Source organism: Notolabrus celidotus, chromosome 9 (genome assembly GCF_009762535.1).
Source record: "Notolabrus celidotus isolate fNotCel1 chromosome 9, fNotCel1.pri, whole genome shotgun sequence".
NCBI classification, from domain to species: domain Eukaryota; kingdom Metazoa; phylum Chordata; class Actinopteri; order Labriformes; family Labridae; genus Notolabrus; species Notolabrus celidotus.
In genome coordinates, this window is record NC_048280.1 from 16,316,951 (window position 1) to 16,338,852 (window position 21,902).

General features: G+C 40.4%; 1 protein-coding gene across 1 annotated transcript; it reads right to left on the reverse strand.

Moving 5' to 3' along the window:
• Window positions 1-1,269: 1,269 nt before the first annotated feature.
• Window positions 1,270-21,533, reverse strand: pggt1b (protein geranylgeranyltransferase type I, beta subunit). The gene is made up of 9 exons (XM_034691782.1): window positions 21,354-21,533; window positions 19,939-20,057; window positions 15,914-15,978; window positions 14,143-14,294; window positions 13,657-13,789; window positions 11,446-11,491; window positions 8,909-9,093; window positions 7,540-7,648; window positions 1,270-4,828 (listed from the first exon to the last, which is right to left on the reverse strand). The coding sequence occupies exons 1-9, from the start codon at window positions 21,479-21,481 to the stop codon at window positions 4,662-4,664; spliced, it is 1,104 nt and encodes a 367-aa protein (XP_034547673.1). The 5' UTR covers window positions 21,482-21,533; the 3' UTR covers window positions 1,270-4,661.
• Between the last annotated feature and the right edge of the window lie 369 nt (window positions 21,534-21,902).

Here is a 21,902-nt window from a genome sequence, read left to right on the forward strand (position 1 = left end):
AGCTCCCCTTTGGGACGCTATATGTGTGTTTGCATGTGTGCCCTGCAGCCAGTTAAACTCCCTTCCCCCAGGCCTTTTAATTGTGCTTTAGTCACTGACCTAGCAATGAGCAGAAACAAATTCCTCATCAGGCTGTTATTCTGAAGCTCCACTCATACATGCTGCAGAAGGAAATTAAAGGCAATTGGGGCAAATTAGGAAACATGCTGACCAGTTGTCATGTTTGAAGTTAAAAATGGAGCGGTTTTGAGTCATCCAGCCACACAGTCTATCGTTACAGAAATAAAGGTCTTTCATACAGAAACTCTGCTACTGGAGGTATTCATACAGCACTCATGTTTCTTTTTTATCATTACTTCGCCTTGGGCTCCTGACATGCTGAATCCATCTGAAAAGGAACACCTACTTGAACCCTGGGAAAACATAAATACACAGAATGTACATTCACTAAAGTAACAGCCACATGTTTGACCTGGGGCAAATGGGTTGCAGAAATAGATGCAATTTTTTTTATATTACCATTAGTAACAACAATTTCAGCCTCTGATTCTCAACACCATTTCCTTGCATAAGTATCAATACTTGAGACTAATGGCACACATAACGTGCCAAAAATGAATTTGTTATTCTAATGATGCCGATGTTGGTAAAGTTGATCCAGATGTTACTCATCACCAAAGCCAATCAGGCAATTTTCTCATCATAACAGCAGTCACTGTGAGTTTGGGTGAATGATGTGAACTTTAGGAGTGAACTGATTACATTAACATCGATGTGACAGCTTTTTCAGAGCCGGAAAAGTAGCTCAGTACACTCCAAAGATCCACAAAGGGTGAATTTCTTCCCTAAGAATTAAAGGTTATTAGTCTCATTTGTTTTTTTAGCAGCAAATAACAAATACAAATGATTTTCCAATATTTTGTAGAGTAGTTCTGTATGATTTTGGTTTCAGTTGTTTTGACCTCTCTTAGTTGGTTCACCTTTATATTTTATAAGATTGATCAAACATCTGATGGACAGCCTTTTACTAACTGAGACCAAGCATCAACCCCAGAGGTAAACCCCCTCTCAGCATTCCCCTCAGGACAAAATGTCATGTCACAAATTAAAAGGTGCATTACCATGACAGTGAGCATATTCATCCACTGTCCATTTATGGGATAAAATGCCTGAGTTTTATGAACCCTGCAGCCTTACAGTTTTACACCAGAAGCAGTCCTGTTCTAAGGTTTAATCATGAGGGTCAGACAGACACAAAATCGCACAGTATTGAAAAAGTTAGTATGCCTTTTTATTCACCATAAATACAGTGTGCACTGCCAAGCTAAAATCAACGGTTCTGTCCTCAAATTCAAAGCTGAAGTGCCATGATACATCCAGTATCAACTTTTGCATTTCCAATTCCACTAACAATCTCAAGGATCATAGCTGTAGCTGTAAACATGATTTTCATCTTGAGCACTTGCACAATAGAAGTCACATATTTATAGACATTTACATATTTATCTACACTCAATAGCTCTACAAAGCATAGAAAAAATAAATTCAATTGCATTTATTGTTACATTATTTATAACAGTATGTATATTAGTTGATGACAAAGCAAGTGTTCAAGTCGTCCATTTGTGGCATTTTGGAAATTGTAATTCTCTTGAGCGTCCGGGCAGCTTTCACTGCAGTTGGCTTAAAAAGCGCAAAGCCTTGTCCCCTCTCTTCATGCTGTGGGACTGTGGGTAATGACCACAGCGTGATGAAGCAAAAATGAGCTGCAATATAACAACGGCTTAATGCAGCCTCCTCCTGCAGAGAGGCACATCCATCCATCCAATCTGTCATCCTGTTTTAAGTGGAGTAAGCATTCATGGCTTCTGCTCAGTATGAATTAATTCATCCCTCCTTTTAGAAAAAACATCAGACATCCAGTAGAATGACCTTTACCAGTAAGCCTTCGTCTGATTGGTTAAGTGAACTCTACAAGACAGAGGGAGGAAAAATTGTTGCCGAGTAGGTGTTTCACTTCCTGGATGATTATAAAGGTTATTTTCAGTGCCTTTCTTTACAGCAAAGCTATGCCTAATTTAGGCACGCTGTTCACGCAGAGAGCGGCGACACAGGACAATGTTACATGAGGCACATTTCAGAGTTTCAGAGTCAAGTTTTTTGGAAAAATCTTCTTTCATTATGTACACAACAGATCCCAGCAGAAGGCAGCAGTATGAGTAGTCACTTCAGGAGATTAACTGGAGACATGGTCGATTTCTTTCAGTGCATTTTTTTTTTTTACCCAGGATCCCTCAGATTTAGGTTATTTTATAGCTATGTAACAGAAACATCAGACACCTGAATATAAATTGATTTAATATTTCTAAAATAATTGCTGTTTGAAATGGCTGAATGTGACCACGCCAAAGAAGACAGACATTTCCAAAAGGGGAGAATACTACATCTTTTACTGCAACTAACAAAATCTGTTTTGGAAGAAATTGATGGGAAGTTGTCCGCAAGAGTAATTTTGTTTCAGGTAAAATAACAATGACAAAAAATGCACTACTGACGAATAAATAAGTGGATGAACAGCTTATGTGTTTGCACCAAAACAAAGCTAAACAACACTGGATGTTTGGTCAGGCTTCAGAGAGGAGATTTTAGCCTCTGACAGTTTACTTCAATAATAGATGGGTCAAATTATTTATTTATTCACCTCTCCTCCCCTCTTCTCTCCTTTCCTCTGTCTCCCCGCTCTGCTTTTTACGCCTGAAAAATGAGGCCAACTTGGCGGGAAGGGAGACGAGGCCAGCTTCATTTCAGACATTGGAGGGAGAAAAACACAGGAGGTGGTTACTATTTTTATACCCAGTCACACGGTGGACTCACGCAGATAACATGTTGCAGACAGGCCACAGCATTTCTAACCTGCTATGATATTATCTCCTCTTCACTTGCCATCGCAGGGAGCAGGTGTGTTCCGTGAACGCAGCCTAATAATGAAAGGGTGTGGCTTTAGCAAAGGGCTGCAGGAACCTGTGAAGCTGGAAATGTTGCTTGCTTGGAGCACTTATGGCAAGTGGAGCAGGCTGACGTTTATAGAATTACTTTTGTCCTCATGTTATGACAGTATTAGATTTGAATTTATTGTTTTCAGCACAGCTTCAGGAAAAGAAGGCGTAGGGTCACTGTATGGACATCTGCACAGACAATAAGTATTGCTCCAGGGTGTCCAGGTGTACAAACTCCTATCTAGGTGGAAGTCAGCATTTGGGACTCAAAAGGAAGTGACAAGCACGTTGGATTGTTTCAGTGGCAAAGTTTGCTCATGTGTATTGTTCTTTGTTTTTGACCTGCATCCTTTGTGTTCTGAAAATAACAAGTCAGTTCTCAGAGCTGCTCAAAAGAATACATATCCTCAAGTTACAATGCAACTGTTTCATCTTTTTTTTTTTTTTATTGATTTCAGGCTGGATGATGCCTTAAAGGGAGGATGGAAGCTGGTGGAGGAAAGCAGCTCAGGGTCCAGGGTTCAGGAGTCAGGGGATGTCAGGAGTGGATCTGTGGCTGAAACTGATGTGTAAAACCTTGCAGTAAAGAAGGGATTTTCCCCTCCGTCCCTCAAGAGGCCTAATCTATTCCTATTCTTTTGGCCTCAGGACGACTGTGAAGAGTAAAATACTTTTATCTTGGATCTGAAACGATAAGGCCTTTAACTAAACTCATCGTCTAATCTTCTTTCAAGTATGATTTTTATTCTATTTTCTAAAACACCGCCTTGGCCGTTAAGGTGGTTTTTCTGCTGCCTTTTCCATTAATTTCACCCCGGTGGTTGCATTATCATTTAAATCTCTTCTGATGGGTGAACAAAGCCTGCAGTGGTGAAACAGCAGGGAGCTAAAGTCAGGAGTTTACCTGCCAGCTCGATATCACCTTTGGGACAGGAGAGCTCGGGCTTTGAAGAGGTTTCAGAGAGAAACATAAGGATGGGGGTGCAAGGAGGAGAAATTCTGTATGGGGAGGAAGATGCCTCAGTGTGGTTGCTTTCTGCAGATTAAAGGATATTTATGAAAAATGAAAAATGTGTTTTTGCCAAAAAATTTCCTGATAAACAAGGATACAATTTAGACTGCAAGCCTGCAGCTAGTGGCCCCTCAAATTCTGTTATACAGTAAGTGTATACTTTGAGATGTTACTTCTGGCGTTGCTTATTAATCATCCTATGATAGTTTTACAGAAGACTGTGTTATCTACTATGAAGATGAGGCTAAGGAGCATAACGCTTTAAAACTTCATTATCTAGAAAACTTCACAAAATTGAGGCATCAGGATTATTTCCCTCAAGTCTCCAGCGACTCAAATTTGGCTTTCTGGCACATATTTTTACTCCTACAATCCACGATGCACACCATAATTCCCTACTGTCTACTAATAAAAAGGCAGCAAAAAAGTGTGGCTTATATTGCTAAACAAAAAGTCGCTTTACACGGACAGCTCTATGTAAAAAAAACAACAGGAGTCTTTGATCCTTCCTGAAATGAGGAGGCTTCTCAGATGAATGATGGACGGTCTCTAGCACACACAGCATTAGTCCAGTTGCCTTTCAAAGACTACTGTTAGATGTGCCTGATTACTGAACCTGTCCAGAGACAGACAAGCTGTGGAACATCCTGCTGTCAGTGCTGTCTGCTGCAGCTGCCCGCGCTGTCCTTCCATGTCTGCTGCAGCTGCTGGAGGTGTTGAAAGGCTCTCTGGGTGATGTTAAGAGCAGGGTGGACCTTCCTTAGGTTGGGCTCTCCGATCAGAGACAGGCCGCACAGTCCTAAGTAGGCATGAAGGGGGTCTGGTGGATGAGAGAGAAAAGGTGAGAATGGGTGAAGAGAAAGGAGGGGAAGAGAAAGAAAGGAAATCAGAGACTGTGACATGTACCACAGGAGACGCGCCTGCATGTGACAGGTCAGTAGACTTCATCAGAGAGAAAAGGAAAATGTTTCTGTCACCTTGTGTTCCATTATTGAATCAATAAAACAACAGTTTCCCATAAAGAAAATCATTATGCAGCAGCATTGTTATTGCTATCTTGCCCCTTCAAGAGGATATAAATAATGCACATATCACGGCCCCATGACCCCCCTCTCTCCCATGGGACCATGGTAAAAGCTGCACAGGCAAGTAAATGGAGCAGTAATTGAATTATAATGAAATGACAGATGATTGGGAACAGACTTCAGAATCAATCCCAGCAACATTAGCTGCATCAATCAGGAGTCAAGGCTGGACAGAAGACTACAGAGACAGACGTATACAGGATGTCTTCATGAACCCAAGGTTTAGGCGAGGCCTGATTCAGATGGGTACTTTTTTTTTTGAGAGATTAAGATCAGACATATTGAAAAAACACTGTTGTGCATTACAGCTAATTCCGAAAAAGAAATTGCAGAAAATTATCGAGACCAAAAAAACACGAAAAATCATACAAATGTTATATCTAAGTGTAATTCAAATGCACTTCGGACTATAAGCCACTTATCTTATGATCATTATGAGAATATCATATCAGAACTTCTCTTGTGGTCCGATTAATAGGGAATTGTATCAATGAATTGGAAAATTTGGATGCAAAAGATTAACTATAGTGGACTAGAGCCCATTGTTGCCAAAGGAGCTGCTTAATTTGAGTCCATAGTCATGCTGTTTTGAACTCTGTGTTTTGTATTGATTGTCAGCAAAACGGTTCATGTTTGCGATGTTCTTGAGGATTGTCATACAAACCTGCAAAATACTGGAGTGGAAAACAAGCTGTGAACACAACCCTGAAATATGATCTACCTTTAAATTGTAATGGTAAAATAATTCGCAATCAGTTTCTTATTAGTCACCCAGATGATACTGAGAAAAATCGTCACTTATTTGGATCAAGACTCTCCCAATGAGGAATGTGAATCCAACAATTACCCTCTTTTGGTTCCATTTTTGGTTCCCCCCACCACCTGAGTAAAAACTCTTGCTCTTCACCTTCTAACAGTCCTGCTAAATTCCCCTCAATGTTTGTCAGCTTACTGGATCTGTTTGCTGTTTTGCACCAAGCAGTACAGTGAGAGCTTTTTTGGCAAACTCAGCTGTTTGCTGAGTTGGAAAACAATGCCACAAGAGTTCAGAGTGTACCAGAACTTAGAGGACTTATTCTCAAAGCTTGAGCCGAAATCACCAAAGCTCCACAACTCACTTCTTTCAAAAAGAGAGGTACATATTTTACTCATACCGATGTGCTGCCGATTCATTAACGCAGAACACCTGGCCACAGGAAGGATCAGGCTCTTTGAGATGTTGTTTTTCTGGTTGTGTCAAGTTGAATCAAGAGAAGAGCTCAGCTGAGCTGTTCAGCAGGTACATGTTGCTGAAAGGAAAACAGCTCTTGAAAAGTACGGAGCAGGACCTGCATGTGGCATCAGCTGTTTACTGCTCTATGTGATCGTGGATTTTCACCTTTGAAAAAAAATAATCCACATTTTTAGAGTGATGGCCAAAATTAATTCTTTCAATATGTGTGCTTTATCACTTGGTTGTTTCTGTACTCATTATTCTGACCAACCAGACATCAGTTGAAATTTTTTTTACCTGTATCTTGGATTTAGGACAAAAAGTTCTTCTATTGAAACTCAAATCAAGCTGAGCTGAAATTAAACCTTCCCGGTTTTACATAATGCCAGATTTTCCTAATAGGAAACAAATTCCTTTTTTGACCCGGCGGCGTTAAATTTTCAAAGTACATTTGGTCCAGATCTGTTTCACAAACAGGCAGCACCTTCCTTTGTTCTACGTTATTGTTACCTTCCTATCTTCTCAAACCAGTTTCTGGACATCAGTAGCTGTACACAACTGCACTCTACAAGTCCAATATTATCTGTAACCATACTGCAACAGAGTCCCTTTTATTTCCTCAAACTCTCTTTTGTTCAGTAGTATCTCTGAGGCTTTGTGAACACAGCATCTGTTTGCCTCATTGTTTCTACTCTGCCTTGCTCCTGTAATGTGAGGCGCTAGATCTCCTCTGTCCTCGGGCTACTGGCGAACAATCGCCTTATCAATTACACATTACATGGGTGAGCGGGAACACATACACACACACAGAACCGAGTGCGCCACAGAAGTTTAGGGTTACCAGAGCGTTTCCATTGATCTCAATTTAAAACTGCCACCTGCAACTCCACCCTAACCTCGCTGCACCTGTGGAGGGCAGGGTAGAAACTGCTCAGCCCAAAGAGAGAATGAAAAGACATCGAAACTGCTTAGATGTGCCATCTTTTGTACTTCATGGGAGATCTTTGAAGCTACTGGAAAAATAAACAGAGATAATTTGTGTATTTGTTTCCACCATAGGACATTACACGTGCTATTTGTCCCCACTGCCTTCAAAGGAATATAATGTCCATGGGATTGTGTTACTTTTATGGCAGACACTGACACCAGATTTATACAAAAAAACATGTGATTTTTTTTGTGTAGGGTCTTAATATTTACATGATATTTGATGACCTTGGTCAGCGTTTTTACCTGGATGACTGTCTGGCCACTTGGCGAATCCCCCCACCAACCGATCCTGTGTGGAGAGGATGAAGCTCCTGTTCTTGTCAAAGTTTGTATACTGGAACACATCTAACAGCTGAGACGAGAAAGAGAGGAGAGTGTGGAGAAAATAATTAAGCAGGGTAAAGTCTTACAATGACATCTGAGAGCACACCAATTACATCATGAATGACTCAACCCTTAATATTCTCCTTCTTAAAGGGTACAAGAGGACAGAACATCCAGCCATAGTGTTTGCTATACTTCACTTCCACCATATACAAATATTTTGTATGAGTGTGCACATCTGCCCCTGTGGCACAGCTTTGACCCAGAAATTCACAGTTTTTGTACATTGTGTTTTCTTCTGAGTGAGAGAGAGTGTGCATGTGCGTGTCTCTTTGGCTTACTCATAGCAGTTCACAGTTGCACTCACAGTTTTTTAGATCATGTGTCTATGTATGTACCTCTGGCAGAGTAATGACCCACATGCTGAAAGGTTTTCTCACACTTCTTCATGTTGTGTGTTTGTGAATATGGGGGATTAACTCGGTTGATTTGACAGTGCAAGGATGTACACTGCTAATGCTTCACAATTTTAAGCACATGCTATTGTGCTTTTAATAGGGCCCTATGATTTCCGCGTTCACGGAATCGCGGATTTGGCCAATAAAAACGGAATCTACTGTTAAACGCAGAATATCGCAGAAATTGACATGTGACTGAAATGCTGACACCATGAGGAGAAGGAACATTTGTCTGGGGCAATGTTTCTGGGGACCGCTCATTCGTGGCACCACCCGTGGATCTCCTCATAAACACTTACCCGCCCCCTCCCGCATGTTGAACATGTTGAAGTGGCCAACAGAAACACCGGCTTAAGGCTCATTTATACTTCTGCGTTGAATCAACGGCGTACCTTACACTGGGGGTCTGCGTAGCTCCCGTACCTACGCTGAGGCCTACGCACCTAGCTGACGTGCACTTCCTCCAAAATGTAACTCCCTGTAGAGCCGACGCAGACCGCAAGCCCTGTGATTGGTCAGCTTGGCCGCATTGTATTTCCCGCATTTACAGTACTTCCGGGATCCCGGACATCGGCCACTCGCCGGCCGTGTATTTAATCTCCTCCTCTCTATTCTTCATGTAATCATGTCTGTATGATAAACAGCAACATGTATCAGCTGTACATTAACATAACAGCTCTGAATCACTGTGGAAAAGTAAACAGAGATCGTAGCGGGACAGGAAGCAGGCGACCGGCTATCAGAGAGAAATATCATAGGTACCATAATTAAGTGCAGTAAACATGTTAATGCATGCAGGAGTGTGTGAATGCATATCTGTGTCCCTGTACCTCCAGTGTAGCTCCAACCCAAAAGGAGTAGCATGTATCTACAGGTTTGTTGGGGCGGCCATGGAAGCCAGTCTGCTGCCTCATGATGCACCAGCGCCGGATCCTGTCCAGCTCCCGCTGACTCAGTGCCTCCTCCAGGCGGCCCATCAGACACAGGGAGGCTATCGCGCAGTACGTCCAGCCACCTGGACACACAAGAGACAAGAGACATGCGTTATAAACAGCTGAGGTGGAAGAATTCATTACACTGATGACTTGAGTTAAAGTGGCTCGTGATTCCCGACAAAGCGTTACAATTAAAAAGTCTGAAACGTTCTGATGACAGACATCTAGATGATAATAGAGCACTGCAGTGAAAACAGAGCAAGTGTCTGTGTGTGGGCTCTTTAAAACTAAGTATTTGATAGCATGTTGCCACTCTCACCGTCTCATTTTGAAGTAATTAAACCTGGAGGTTCCTTATGTTTCATATGAACTTGAAGAACACCTGTATTGCTACACTTTTCTGCACAATAAGTCAAGACTCTGAGAAAAATTCAGCACTCAAAGTGCATCTTTTGACATTTCAGTGGGGTGATATCGGGAGTGGTTCCAGCAGTACCTTATACTTAGGGGCTGAATGCAGAGTGTCATTACAGATAGACTCAAACAGTCACGAGCATGCTCATAGATTGATGACAGGCTGTTATCAGTGCAACAGGCACAACCAGCAGCTATCCATCACTCTCTACAACCTGTCAACTGCTCAAACTATCACCATGCCTATAACTCATTCTTAAACCCCGTCTCTGGCTGCTTATCTGTGTTTATGTGAGCGGGAGGCACACAAAGACAAGGTGTGAGGAAGTCTGTGGGTCAGGCGTGTAAATCTGCCAGCACTTTGCACTTGTCTCTAATCATTCATGCTCTCTATCTGCTGGAGGCAAAGGGGCATCAACAGGGATAAATATAAATCTAGATCAAACACAAAGGTGGGGAATCAAAAACCACTTACTCTAACAACCGGTGTCATAATTACACAATTATAGACACTCTGAAGCTAAAACAGGATACACAGAAACTGACGATTTGGAATTTTCCTTGGGTACATTCTCAAAAAAAAAGACGCTCTTCCTCTTCAGAAAACAAGAGCACATAATCTCAGGAAGAGGAAATTAATGAGTGTGATTTGTATGTTGAACCACGCAGTGTAAAAATCTGCACATGTTAAAAGCGTGGGAGGTCTTGATGCTGTACAAACACACGCTTGGAAGGATAATATGCATCTTCTGTATATCTGCACTGATGTATGATTGGCCCTCAGACACAGAGATGGCTGGCATGCAGAGCAGAAATTCAATGCAGCCTGTAATCACACTGAATTTATCGCCCCGACGGAAATGAACAATTTACAGTCTGTAACTAAGCAAACACAAAATGCTAGCTTTACTTTGTCAAAAGGTGACTATGGATGGGCTCCAAGCCGTGCTCTCAAATGTGTGTGTGTAGGAGGAAGGCTTTTGTGTCACAATAATAAGGTTCTAATTTGAGTGGGGGTGGGATTATGCATCTGCAGAGATGGATTTTATTGGCTAATCCTTTAAACCAGTTAGTCCCATAACCACTCTCATGCTCTCTACCATAACATCACCAGTGAATTCATACATGCTTTGATTGGATAGGAACCATGTACCCTTAAAACAGAAAACTAGTCAAGGGGGAATAATGTGCAGATTTATAATTTTCATCATTGACCTGAGAGGTTGCCCCCCTGGTGTGCAGAAATCCTTTAAACTCACATATTTGATATCATTAACAAAGTATGAAGCATTAAAACTAGGAATGTACACAATTAATCAGTTCCTGATTAATTGATTGTTAAGAAATAACTTGAAACACGCATTTTTGTTTTCAATTTTCTGTCACGTGGAACAGACATCATGTGGTCTCATATTACACTCTTCTATCAGGGAGGTGTTTTAAATTTAAAGCATGTTTTGATGTGAATCAGCTGTTAAAGGTGTTGTGCACAGCAGAGACGCGTGGCTGGCGGCTGTGCGTCAGGTCTCCGCTTTTTAAAGAGGATCAATGCACAACTGCTGCCAACAACGACACAAAGGTTGACGACTTTAAACAGGACATTTCCCCATCTTTAGATACAAATCCAACAGACTGGTGGGAGTTGCTAGTATGCTATGTTTGCAGACCAGGTACATCAGAGCCGTCTGGGCTCTTTTGCCGCTGGACTGATTGTGACCCGGTTGGGCTCCCGGCTGACACCTGACTGAATACACATGTTTATTTTTCTTAAGAAGAACGAGTAAACAGTAAACTGGACACTGAGTCTGAAGTACTTTTCTGTTAGTAGTCTCAGCCTTCACTTTATACGACTATGTCCGCAGAGAATATTTCTATATGAGCCTATAGTTTTGGTGGAAAAAACGTATTTGGCATCGTTTTAACATAACAATAATTATGTACAATTTTTTTTTTATTGATTAATCGATAATTGATCGTTAACATTTCAAAAAACGTTAACATTTCATTTTCATACTCACCATGTGACTCTCGCCCAGCCCCCTGGCCAAACCCACTGTCGTAAGACTGTGGAAAGAACAAGAAAAAACATGAAATTATGAGCATATAATAATATAATATGCTCTATAATATTGAATGACAGGTTAGAAATCCAAGTATGGAAAGAGATATCCAAGACATAATTTAAGCTGAATGTAAAGATGTCACCACAAAGCAAAACTTAATATCTACTCAGCTGTTTTAACCAGACTTTAAGTTGACTAACATGCTAACTTGTATTTTCATCTTTTCTTCTTTCTCTAATATTTTTGTTGTTTTGTAAACAAGTCTCTGTAGTAAAAAATGTACTACTGATTGAAAATGTATTATTTGAATAAAAGGTGTACAGTTTTATATCTAAATAACATTGAATATTAGTACACCAACTAATCAGTATGGTCAATAGATGGCACTTCCATGGTGCTCCTCTAGTCTTGAGACCACTGAAAGAGCTTTTACACTACATGTCACACTCACCCATTCATAAACTGATGGCAGAGGCTGCTATACAAAGTGTCCATCTGTAATGACTAATCCAACACCCATATGCACACTGCTGGCAACGCCACCTAGATCAGAGTGTTGCCCACAGACTGTACAAAACATGAGCAGGCTGTAAGTGACGTTATTCATTGTCTCAAGCCAAATGGTGGCAGTTGCCAGTGTAGTCGGTGACTCCAAATCACTTTCAATTCATCTAGAAACAGGCCAAATGGTGGAGCCTCCTGGAGTCAACAGTTACTATGCGCCAACTAGTCAACCAACATGCTACACCCCTCTTAGCTTAGCATAATAAAAACAGATGACTTATAAAATAATCTCCTACATGTGCCATGAATAGAAGAATGAGCCATGGGTCTAACTGGGGATTCCTGAACTTTAGGAGCCAGTCATAAAGAGACACTTAGGAACATTAGTGGTCTGCATTGGTTTTATTTTGTTAAGATCAGAGGTTGACCAAGGGCACTTTCACCTGTGGACTACAGTGGCTGACATCTAACTACCAACCTTCCAGTGAAGAGATGACCAGTTTTACCACTGAGCTGTGGTAAAGCCCAGGTTTTATGTGAACATATTCTCGAACAGTTTTATAAAAGTTTCATCTAATGCTTATAAGAAGTAACAACCTTTCTTGCCCTGACAACGTCTAAAACTTTAAAAGCAATTTCATGTAAAACAACTGCCTTAAAAGCAGCTCCTATAGAAATCCACACGTTCAAAAACAGATGGCAGAATTGGGAAAAACAAAGAAGACGGAGTCATTGTCGGCTTGTTTGTCTGGTCTGATCACACCATGAGAATAAAGATGGTACACTGATACCAGAATCATTCAATGTAAGTGAAACTTTGGGATGGCTGGTTAACTTGTCTACAGTTTTGGGCTTCTTCCACACAATCCTCTTTCATCTGGTGGTTTCTCTATATTCATATCCACAAACAACTACACTCGTTTGCCAAAGACATTTTGGGATTTCACCTACTATCATGCGGTAAGTGGATAAATATACTTTTCAGACACAATTCACACTTCCCCTCTCCTCTGTCATTTCATTGTATATGGGAGAGAAAAAACATCCTGTGCATAATAAATGTGCTCAACAAGGGAGCTATGTCAAGACACATTCTTGCATTAAAAAACTTAAAATAAGCAGAAGTTCAAAGATGAACAGGAGAATCTCTCTGCTCTGCTTCCGACTTTAATTATCAACAAGACTATGACAGCAAGTTTGAGAGGGCAATACCTCAACCAGCTGCTTTGATGAGTCTTACCCATGTCTGAAGGAAAAACAAACACTGAGGCTAAAGTACAGGTTGAGTAAAACATCAGTCAACAGTCTGACAAAAATATCTCTTATGTGCCACATCATAAACTTCAAACAGGTTGATTTTCTCCTGGTAGGGTGGAAAAACCTCTGCTGCAGCTTTAAGACCATCATGCACTGCTCTAACTCTCCCATTTATTATAAATGAAGTATTTCCAGGCAGAGTGCCACCTACTGAAAGTGGGTGGCCGGGTGTCTCCATTCAACTGATGAGACGCTGCACTGAATGGTTCAGGAAAAGGTTGCACCATTAGAGGGCAGTGTGGGATTTACTGTAGGAGTCAGATTCATTCAAACAGGACTGTGGTAAAAATCTTAATCTCACCATAGTTTACCTCAATTCATTCCATTTTGGAAAATTTGACTTACCAAACTTCCTCTGATGTACTCTATGGCCTTCTGGATGTCCATGCCTGACCAGTCATCCAGCATGTAACAGATACTGGCTGCACAGTAGATAAACCGTATGTCATTTTCACTTCCCTCTGGCACTGCGTAGAAACTAAAAACAAGAACAGAAGAGGACAGACAAGCTGAAAGACTGAGCTCAGAATACATTTATGTTTGATGAATGTTCTATAAGTCAGACATGAGAAGGACGACATAGTGAGTTTGTGCGTGTGTGTGTGTGTGTGCACGCGTGTGTGTGTGTGTGTGTGTGTGTGTGTGTGTGTGTGTGTGTGTGTGTGTGTGTGTGTGTGTGTGTGTGTGTGACACCATCGTAGCACCAAACGTTGGTTGATGTCAGTCCAAATCACGACAGCCAGTGCCCACATGACCTCAGGTGTTTTGAGTCAGGTTGAAAGTGGCAGCGTAAAACAGGGTGTGAGTGCGCTTGTTTATGTGTTCACTGACCTGCCATCCTCCAGCTGCAGTGCTCTTAGACCAGCCAAACAGGCCTGTTTGTTAACCCTGCTCAGGTCGTCTCCCAGTATGAGCAGGGAGCACAGTCCAGTGTAGGTCATGGCAACATGGCCACTGTCGTAAGGATGGGCCACACCTGGACCCTGAATAAGTAGTTATTTTGTTATTCATACAACTGCTATGCAAAGAAAAAACATCTCAATGTGGTTGGTATATATACAGTCAAGACCGAAATCATTCATACCCCTCACAAATTTTGACTTAAAGTTACTTTTATTCAACCAGCAAGTTTGTTTTTGATTGGAAAAGACACAGGTGTCTCCCAGAAGATAATAAGACAATGTACAAGAGGCATCACTGTGGAAAAAAATATTTCTCAGCTTTTATTTACATTTGAACAAAAGTTGCATGTCCAAAATGATTCATACCCTTCTCAATAATCAATAGAAAAGCCTTTATTGGCTATTTTCAAACGCTTCCTATAATTGCTGACCAGCATTTTGAATATCTCCACTGGTATTTTTGCCCATTCATCTTTAGTGATGAGCTCCAACTCTTTCAGGTTGGAGGGTCTCCTTGCCATCACCCTGATCTTCAGCTCCCTCCATAGACTGTCAATAGGATTCAAGTCCGGACTCTGGCTGGTCCACTGAAAAACGTTCATGTTATTGTCTGCTAACTGTTTCTTCACAACTTTTGCTGTGTGTTTTGGGTCGTTGTCGTGCTGAAATGTCCACTGGTGCCCAAGGCCAAGTTTCTCTGCAGACTGCTTGATGTTGTTGTTGGAACTTGAAAACATTTAGATATGGCCTTATAGCCCTTTCCTAACTTGTGAGCATCCAAAATGCTTTATCTTAAACATGACTGTCAACAAAGCAACTTCAGAGAGCTGTTGCTTTCCCCCTGTTAAGTTCATTAAAACAGCTGTTCCAATGAATCAGGGTAATTAGGATGCTTTAGAACTGCTTGGACTCTTTAGAATGGTATAGAACTTTGGATTTTCCCACACTGTGACAGTTTGCAAAGGGTATGAATAATTTTGGACATGCCACTTCTTGTTCAATTGTGAATAAAAGCTGAGAAATATTTTTTTCCACAATGATGCCTCTTGTACATCATCATCTTATTACCTTCTGGGAGTCAGCTGTGTCATTTCCAATCAAGAAAAAACTTGTTGGTTGAATAAAAGTTTTACCTGGGGTATGAATAATTTTGGGCTTAACGGTATATAAAAAAGAAAATCTGGAGATAAAATGCAAGGATCAAGTATTTAGCCACCTAGACTGCTTAAATGTATTTTTTAAGTTATATTTTAGGGGCTTTTGAACCTTTATTGACAGAGGAGAGGAGAGTGGATAGCGCAGGAAACTGGGAATAACATGCAGGAAAGGGCCGCAGGCTGGAATCGAAACCCAGGTCGCCCGCTATATAGGCACACAACTTAACCATTGGGCGAATTCCACTCCCTTAAATGTATTTTTGGGAGCAGAAAATGATTTGTGGTAATGCCCTTACACATCTATTAAAGAATTGTCAATAATACAGCTGCTGGGAAGATGTTAATTAAACTGGTAAATCACAAACAGCCCTGATCTCAAGAAACTGATTGCTGATGGAAATGAGAAAGCAGAGATAAACACACAGGGATGAGCTTCCAACCAAACTCTCATTAGAACAATGATCAGACAGGGCTCCTTCACATTCTTATATATTGGACAGAATATTTGGTCATACTAGGGTTTAGTGTGAGGAAGGGCAGTACCTTGGTGCTGTAAGGAATTCCAATGTGCGATGATCCTCGAAACCCACAGCGACTTAGGTTAACCTCTGGAAGAGATTCACAGGAGGAGAGTGGGTGAAGATTGAAGTTAGCATCGAGAGAAACATGACAAAGACAAACTGTGTTAAAAACTAGGTCTTGCTCCATTGACCTTCAGCGAAGTGCTGCATAGATCCTTTGCTAGCTGCTGCCATCTACTGGCAATGGTAGAAACACATTCTATTAAAAACAAAATATCACAATTCATCAAAAAATAAACAAAATCCTTTGATGCAGAAAATATTTGACCTGTGTCACGCATGATATCAGCATTTTTGACTGACAGGCTTACAATATGATGATTATTTTTACATTAGTGTTCTCAGGTTTCCTCTCTTCATCGTCATCATTTTTCCTGGCTAGTGTACACCGTGTTCCAAATTATTATGCAAGTTGCATTTTTGTGAATATTTTAAAAACTATGTTAACAGTCGTTTTCAAATTTGTCTAGAAGTCAGATAGTGAATATATTTCTTCAACGGTGTGGTTCAAATTATGCTTTTCAAAGTACGTTGGCTGTATTTTTAAAGAACAGAATCTGCAGAAATGAGTGTGCCAAATTATTATGCAAGTTGGTGATAAGAGCAACTTAAGCCTCGGGTCCACATAGGGATGGGTACTGAATTTGGTTCTTTTATAGGTACTGACCGAATTCCGTCGGTACTACCGAGTACCGAGTACCGAGTACCGATTCACGTTAAATCAAATTGTACCATGTTTCGGTACCTAAACGCATCCTTGTGACTGTGAGGGAGTGGAAGAGTAGGCGATTTCCATACTTTCGCCCTGTAATAAAGTTCAAGACTGATCGGGTGGACGTCTCTGCCCTCTGCACGGGTGCGTGCACTCACGGCGAGGCAGAGCTGCAGGACGATTAAATTGAGACGGTCTCTCTCGCTCTGACTACCTGTCCTGTTTTTAACCGTAACTGTGTGCGTGAATGCCCAACAAGTAAGTTGCATCCTCTGGACTCCCCGGGTCACTCGCATAACTTGTGCAAATTAAAAACTAGGCTCCATTTTTAATGTTCTATTGATTGAAAATAATCATGTTTACTACAACTTTATTCAAACTTTAACAAAAACAACAGTTTTCTTTAGATTTGTATACAAAACAAAACTGTTAAAGTCTTTAAAACATTTCAAATCTAAAGTGTTTCTAAAATGTCCAATATAACCTCCTTTTCTTTCAGTGAGGGTCAGAGGTCACTGGTAATCTGATTTAGTTTCTGATTTCTCTGCTGACTGTGTGAATTGCACCTTGTATGGCTTTCCAAAAGATGCTCTTTTGAGCTGTATTTCTTGCCATTACTGTAAATTTTCTCCTTTATAATTGACCACAAGTTCTCAGTCGGGTTGAGGTCGGGTAAGCAGGCAGGCCAGTTCATGAGTGCATGTATTTTCAACATACTAATGCTAACAAAACTGTCTGCTAACCACTTATTGATTTTGAATGGTGCCTCCAACAACACCAGAGACAGAATCCCAGCACAGATGCAGACAACTTTTTGCATATATTAGCTTGATAAAAAAAACAGGTGCACACTGATCTAACCCACCTGTGCTCACTTAGACAGAAACAACAGGCCCATCAACAACTGTTAAAAGTCTTAACAGCCCTTCTACTAATGTACTTCCACACTGATGATACATTAAAAAATGCCTCCTAAGTTGTATTTTCACATCTAATGACAGGAAACCATCCAGACACCCAACATATGGCAGCTGCATAAATGAGACCAACCAAGCACGGCTATCCCGACATGATTTCTGTTGATGTTTTGAATAATTAACTGACTGGGCAGCTTAACAGATGGCACAGAGTGGCTTGTTAGAGACAGGGAAAAAAAAACAAGTCATTAAGTATTTACAGTCAAACTTTTTTAATAAAGAGAGAAGCAGGAGTAGGGATAGCTTTGGTGAGGGGGACACCTGGAGGCCGAGTTTGGTTGCAAAAAATCTGATAGAATTCACAGACTTTGAAGTTATCAAAGACTCACACTGTGTTTGCTGAAAGAAAATCCCATTACTACATCACCCACAACAGAAACCCCCCCCCACACAAAGAACAACAGTAGCATCCCTCTTTTGTACATGAACTCATGTAATGGCGTTTCTTGACATGACTGTTGTTCACACACCAGAAACCCCACTACCCCCTGTCCTGCAAGTTAAACTTCCTACGCTGGATACTGAATAGTTTTTATATCTAAATGTTCTGCAGCCTGTTGCACCAGCTGTGCGTAAGTTGTGTCCTAAGTTAGGATGCTAAGTCCACCCTAAACCAAACGTTGAAACTAGTTAGTTTGTAACTTCAGTTCTGTCACTGTTTGCTTTCACCACAGAGACGTAAGGCTCATCTTAACTAGTAAACGGTAATGTCCAAACTAACTAAAACACTATCGCAGATATGACGTTTACATTTCCAGCAGCCTATCAGAGGAAAGCACCAATTTTGATGCAGTGGTTGTTACATTGTTATCTTTCGTGCCTAATCGTCTCAGAACTGACCAACAGCACAATCTACAGTGTGTATAATAAAAGTGACATCCAGTGATAAAATGATCAACTACAACATTAATACTTGGGAGTGCAAATCTTGGTCATCGTATTTTTTCAAAAGGATGTAATCTCTCGCGGAAAATGCATTGCCATAATGACGTAATGTATTTGGGAGAACTCTCTGTATCTCCTCATCCTCCAAATCAACCCACCTTTCAAAACGATGCTCTGCTACAGAGGACTTTACACCTACTAGGAGCCAAGTGTAAGAATTAAGTTGTAAATTAGGCTGATGTTGGCACTATCTCAGCTGGTGTAACGCCCAAAACGTTAGTAGAGTGTAAACTCCAGCCTAAATGAGAAATTACGTTCAAACTAGGCTACGTTTGAACTTATGCACAGCTGGTGCAACAGGCTGCTGGTGTCTACCCCGAAATAACAGCAATAAAGATCATTTGCCCCTCATTTTTTACAAGCTGACATATGCACCATTAACACTGTGTAACAAGTACCAGATCTTCTTTTGGACTGCTTCTTGCCAGTGGCCATAGTTACATGATGTTTTTTAATTCAGAATGAATTATTCAGAATTAAATAATTCGGAATTAAAGTATTCTCCTTCGCGTTTACATGGAAATAGTAATTCCTAATTGAGGTTTACATGGAAAACACGTTTAACCGTCTTTATTCAATTCCGCTTAAAGTCTGGGGGTTGAAAAGGGTTCTGATTGGACAGGGGCGGGTGTGACATATTTACGTTTACCGGAAGAAAACAGACTCCAATTCCTGCTTCTTTTATTTTTCGGTTACATGGAAGACCACACAATAAGTACAACTTTTGCTTTGATTTTGATCATAGATTTGAATAAGCAGCTGGACACAAACATACTGCTTCACTTTCGTCAGCTGAGGAGGAGAAGAGAGATAGTGGGCCAGAGAAGGGAGGCGGAAGACCGTACATTGGCGAATCAAGGCCGGTTGGTGCAACGGCTGCTCTACCTCATCCTGGAATATGTGCCCGCCAGTGCGGAATATGTGCGTCATCGCGACAGGACAAGGGAACGAGCATGCGCAGAACATGGGGGCCGCCCCTTAACCAATCAGGACAGAGGATTGGAGATTAGCTATGATTGGTCTGTCATAAAGGGAACGAGGGGAATAATAACATTGCTTGATACAAAGGCATTGGAAAATGCAGAGATTTCGCAATAGTCTCAAATTACTCCACTTACCGATGAGTACCGATGGGTATTATGACCTTTTCTCCAAACCCAGCAGAAAAAAGTAACGTTTTTTACACCATTCCTACCAACAGCAGCTTTAAGGTAGGATTTTTTATTGTTACATAGTTGATTACTTGAACATCTTCGACTATTTATGTGTTTCAAATGTGATTACACTCATTTTCTCCTGATATAAGTTTAGAGTTGTATTTTGGAGTGAAAGGTGTGAAGTAATAGGACTTACGATCTTCTGTGGGCAGAACCTGTAGAGAGTAGATCCACTCAATCATTAAACTATTATCAATCACATCCAAAGCGTCCAGCACGTCCAGACCAGACAGGGCAAAGAATATGATCGTCAATCTGGAAGAGGACACAGAAAACAGTGTGAATCATTTGCACAGAAAAAATGAAAGTAGAGTCTGAGCTATGCAACAATTCTGTGGTTCAAAGTGGTTCAAAGTGTGGAGAACAGTCCACCTGATGGAACAGTCCATCAGGTTACAGAGGCCCAAGTTGAAACAGTGATTGAAAAACAGTATATCTCAGTTACTGTACTGAGGTTTGGGGAAACACTTATAAAAGCTTACTGCCACCACTGTCAGTACTACAGAGAAGAGCCATCAGATTAGTTCACAATGTTGATTTCCGTGAACACACAAAATTCATTGTTCCTCAAATCCAAAATATTGAAATGATTTGACCTTGTGGATTTTAAAACTGCACAAGTTGTGTATAAGGCAAGGAAAAATCCTCTGCCAGGAAATATTCAAAGTTTGTTCTTTGAAAGAGAGGGGGGTTAAAACTTGAGAGGGAATTTAAGATTAAAGATGGTGAGTGTTCGGACCACAAGGAAAAGTTTTTGTATTTCAATCTGTGGTGTAAAACTGTGTAACAGACTCAACATGGAGCTACAGCAATGTCAGAACATAACCCAGTTCAAGAAGAGGTTTAAAGAAATGATTTTCATGAGGTACAAGGAAGAGGACAAGTGTTGAGAGTCAAGAGGGGTTTGCTTTTGATTGTAGGTGTAAGTATGAAGATAGGAGATGGATTAGATAGGTTTGAACTTCTTCCTACTTCTTTTCGCACATGTAAAGTAAAACTGTGCAGTGCTTGCTAATGGAACTGATTGATTTGTTTTTTTTTGTATAACTATTTCTTATGTTTTACTTGTATGTTTGTATAACCATTTCTTCTTTTGTACTTGTATGTTTGTAAAACTATTTCTTAATTTTATTTGCAAGTTTTTTTTCTATTTTAATTTTACACGTTCGAAATAAAGACATCAAATCAAATCAAATCAAAAAGCTTGATTGGCTAATACTAGGTGGTTGCTTGAGTTCAATCTGCTGAGGCTGCAGGGCCACACAGAAATATGATTCTTAAATTGATATGAAATGAGACTGATTAGCTTGACAGTCCATTTTACGTGAGTCCTTACAACCATAAGAATACAACATAGCCTCGTTATGTTAACTAGTAAGTATCACAGAGAGTCTGACTCTACTGTTCCTTTATTTCCTCTTTTTAAAACAGCCTCACGCATGCTAAGCTAAGCCCCCTTTCTAAACGAATGCACAGCTAGCTAGGAGGCTAGTCAGCTTCTTCAGATAAACACATCCACCAGACAAGCTTTGTTCATTCTGGGAGGCTCACCTGGTTGTTTCAAGCGAGGCGTATCTCTCGGGTAACACCTGAAGTGTTCTCTGGAAGAACCGTACATGTCGGTCTCTTAAAAAGTCTATTTGCTCAAATTCTTCAAACTGGCTCTCCTCTTCCGCCATCTTTGCTCCCGCACCTATGAGGAATCTTTTCCGGTGCGTATATTTTTCAAAATAAAAGCACATATTCAAAGAAAATCTGACCACATGCTTCTTCCAGAATGTTTTTTTTTTAAGTTATCTAAAAATAATTCTAATAATACTACTACTACTACTACTACTACTACTACTACTACTACTACTACTAATAATAATAATAATAATAATAATAATGTATATTTTTTTATTTACCTTGTTTTTTTGTATGTTTATCTTCCTTTTTGTTTGTACTGTTAATTATTATTATTTCTTTGTTATTATTATTTTTGTATTTTTTTGTATTTTAATTAATGTTTTCTTCTCTTTGTTGGTACTTATATATAATTTATTAACTTGTGGTGAACAAAGAAATACTGAAAAAATGAAACAAAAAAAAAGTTGAATG